Source organism: Henckelia pumila, chromosome 3, assembly GCF_033568475.1.
Source record: "Henckelia pumila isolate YLH828 chromosome 3, ASM3356847v2, whole genome shotgun sequence".
NCBI classification, from domain to species: domain Eukaryota; kingdom Viridiplantae; phylum Streptophyta; class Magnoliopsida; order Lamiales; family Gesneriaceae; genus Henckelia; species Henckelia pumila.
This window is the reverse complement of record NC_133122.1, coordinates 124,649,460-124,652,961: the sequence shown is the minus strand read 5'-3', so window position 1 is coordinate 124,652,961 and position 3,502 is coordinate 124,649,460. Positions and strand designations below refer to the sequence as shown.

General features: G+C 32.3%; 1 protein-coding gene across 1 annotated transcript; it reads left to right on the top strand.

The window, feature by feature from the left end:
- The first annotated feature begins 1,469 nt into the window (after nucleotides 1-1,469).
- LOC140889433 (copper transporter 6-like) lies at nucleotides 1,470-1,928 on the top strand. The gene has a single exon (XM_073297149.1). It carries the CDS (start codon nucleotides 1,470-1,472, stop codon nucleotides 1,926-1,928), a length of 459 nt encoding a protein of 152 aa, XP_073153250.1.
- Nucleotides 1,929-3,502: the final 1,574 nt, after the last annotated feature.

The window sequence follows — 3,502 nt, the reverse complement described above, 5'->3', positions numbered from 1 at the left end:
GTTTTGACAAAATTTATCTTGGCAACAGGGGAAAAAGTTTCAAAATAATCAACACCTTCTTGTTGCGTATATCCTTTAGCAACTAATCGAGCTTTGATACCATATTAGAAATCAATACGAAGATAGATTGAAAGAATATGAAAACTTCATGGATACATGAAGAAACCCGAACTCCATCGATAAGAAGCAAAAGCTCTGTTCTGTTACAAAGATATGAAATGAAAAACTTACTTAAGAAAATGAACTAACTATCTATTTATACAATGAAAGAATAAAAGGAAAAACGTGTTTCCCTAACTAGCACTTTGTCAAACTATTTTAATAACTGTATTCCGGTCTTCACGCTAGCCAACCAATTCCAAACACTGAAAAACTTTTGGTCATTGTCAACATGACTTATTTGCATAAAACAATGGAAATTAATGTGCCACAATAAGCACGTACGTACGTTTTTCCAGTACATCCCACCAAAGGATTATTATTTTAAGTGAAATCTTATGGACATATATATATATATCGAAGAAATAATATTGATAAATCAAGCCATTTTTCGGAACAATCTTTTGGACAAAGAGCAACTATCTTGTACACGATGTATTGATGACACGGGTTATCTTGCTTCATATTTATAGTAAAAAAATAAAAATTAATATTTTTTATGAGTCGAATCGAGTTTGAAATAAATTTCTCACAAAATTACTAGCTAGCTACCTGATACAACGTCATAAGAATTTGCGTGTGAAAGGAATCAAGACAAATTTAAATATTTAGTCCTCGATCCAAACTAAACCCCGAAAATATAATAGTAAATATTAACAACACATTGGCCGATTCAACAAGACCTTATGGTCATGATATTGAGTAAACCATGTGCGGAAGAAGACAAGTGTTGGGGGTTTTCTTGTTAGTTTCCTAATCACAAAATGCAGGCCAATTAATATATCCTTGTTATTGATATGAATTTTTTTTAAATAAAATTTTCCTGTGAATGTATATAATTTATTTTACAAAAAACACTACTTAGAAAAGATTAATTTTCACAGCTTCTCTTTTGAATATATAAACTCTATCATCGATCAAAAGCATTTCTTTAGTAAAAGTGATTATGACTTGATAAAGAAAACCCTTTCGAAAAAGGCTCAAAAAAGTCACCTTTTCACAAACAAAAAATACGTGCTTTCTATGAAACATCATAATTTGTTCATTATTGCGTGCAAATATTAATGCTTTCCCAATTAAGAAAATGCTTACAAATTTTTTAAAAAAAAATTATGCCTTATGTGACAAAATTGGACGTAATTAAAATCTAGCTATACCACAGCCAAGTGGTAACTAAAACCAAGAAAATTTCATCCTTGTTTTCTTCTCCTACACATATATAATCCAAATAACACAAATTAGTGTAGTCATGTGTGAACCTAGTTAATTATTCACTTACAATAATTTGCATAGAAATTAAACCAAATAAGATGTCCCATGGAAATGGTCATAGCAACATGTCCATGCCTATGCCTACGCCGTCGCCGATGTCTCCGAATGACTCGACCTACAACAATCAAAGCATGATGATGAGCATGGCCATGCACACGAGCTTTTTCTGGGGCAAAGATGTGGTGCTGCTCTTCGCCGGGTGGCCGGGCGACGGCGGCGTCGGTATGTATATTTTAGCCCTGGCCGCGGTGTTCTTGCTGGCGGTCGGGGCCGAGATCTTGTCGGTGGCGCCGGTTCTCAAGCCGAGAGGGGTGAGTCCCGCGGCGGGTGCACTGATTCATGCCGTTGTTTATGCTTTCAGGATGGGTTTTCTTTACCTGATTATGCTTTCCGTTATGTCTTTCAATCTTGGGGTGTTCGCCGTGGCCGTCGCCGGACATGTCGTCGGGAGTTTTGTCGTTAAGTATAGAGCACTCTCGGTGGGCATAGAGTCCTAAAAGCACACGCGTTGCTTGTGTAACATTATATATATATATATAAATTGTGGATCGAAATCCAATTTTATAAAATAATTATGTATTTTTTTACGGTCGTTGAGTTTTTTTTAGTGGAGAAGTTTTGTTTAAATTACTTGAGACTTTTCTTAAAAAAATAAATCACTTAAGAGAAGGGCAAAATGAAAAAAAAAATTTTGTGTGTCCATGCCACACCAAAAACAGTTTTTCTAATGTCATCAATTATTATAATATAGTAGAGACAGTAGGGATTCTAGATCTTGGTCAAATGAGAATAAATGTTCACTCTTAAACTCACCTGCTTAGTGTACTATTTAGATATTCCATGTATACATTTCGCTATTATTTTTACATTACAATATTTTCCTATGTTGTGTTTGGTGATTTGATCAAATAACTAGAAATTTAATTTCTTGAAAAATTGTTTGGAGCACTTTTTTTATAAACAAAAAAAAATTACAAAAGGAAAGGGGAGGACTCGAACGCGAGTATTGGTCAATTGACGGATAAGAACAATTAAACTATTGGTCCGTCTCTTGTTCATCGGCCATACGTTGAAACTAAATGACTTTTAATTTCTACCAAATTTTCACGAGTATGTAGAACGTTATACAGAAGAAACCGATAATTTACCTCCCGTCACTTACATATACGTCTTTTCTTGCTTAAAAGATTAAGAGTATGTTTCAAATAAAACGCTCTAACGGATCTTTATCTGTGATACGGATTAACTATACTCAAATATACAATAAAAGTAATATTTTTGGTATAAAAATAAATATTTTTTTATACCTGACCCAAATAAGATATCAGTCTCATAAAATTAACCCGTGAGATCGTTTCACAAAGTTTTTGTTAAAAATTAATCAATGCGTTTTGATCCTCTACTCAATCACCATTTCTAGTATCATGATGTATGAAATTGTTACTGAATACTATAAGGACTAAAAATAATTTTCTTTTATTAATTAGAATTATTACTTCCCTCCATCAAGGATCGATATTATTTGTTCAAGAAAGACCGATATCATAGCTAGCTAGGTTTGGTGGTATAATTAATTGTATAATTTATTGATCACTACATGTAAATTGAGATGATTTCGGAGAAAATTAACTTCAATTAGTAAATTTAAAAGGTAATCAAAGTTTAAGATATCATGTTTATGTGAGGAAAAAAATGATTAAATAAGTTCATCTTGTTTAAGCACAAGCATTTTGGTGTTTAGATAATGTTGAAAAGTGCTTTGTTTTAATTTCTAAATAAAACTGGAAGCAAAAGCCCAAAGGTTAGAAATTCTAGCTTCTAAAAAAAATATTTTTTTAAGTGATTTTTTTAAAAGAGTTTTGGTAAACAAACAATACACATTTCAAAAGAGACAAATTTTTTTATTTTTTTTAAATAAATGTTTTTAGTCTCTTGACTTCTCCAAACGAACGAGCTCATACAATTACAAATTTGAATTGGAATGATTGGGCCTTTTTACCCGGATGGGTATAAGAGGGTAACCGGTTTTATAATACTTGACCCATTTATAATTTTATTATTACGGTAAAGG

Bases quoted from the DNA above. Each gene is read 5' to 3' on its own strand.
- LOC140889433 (XM_073297149.1), top strand. From the start codon at position 1,470: ATGTCCCATGGAAATGGTCATAGCAACATGTCCATGCCTATGCCTACG.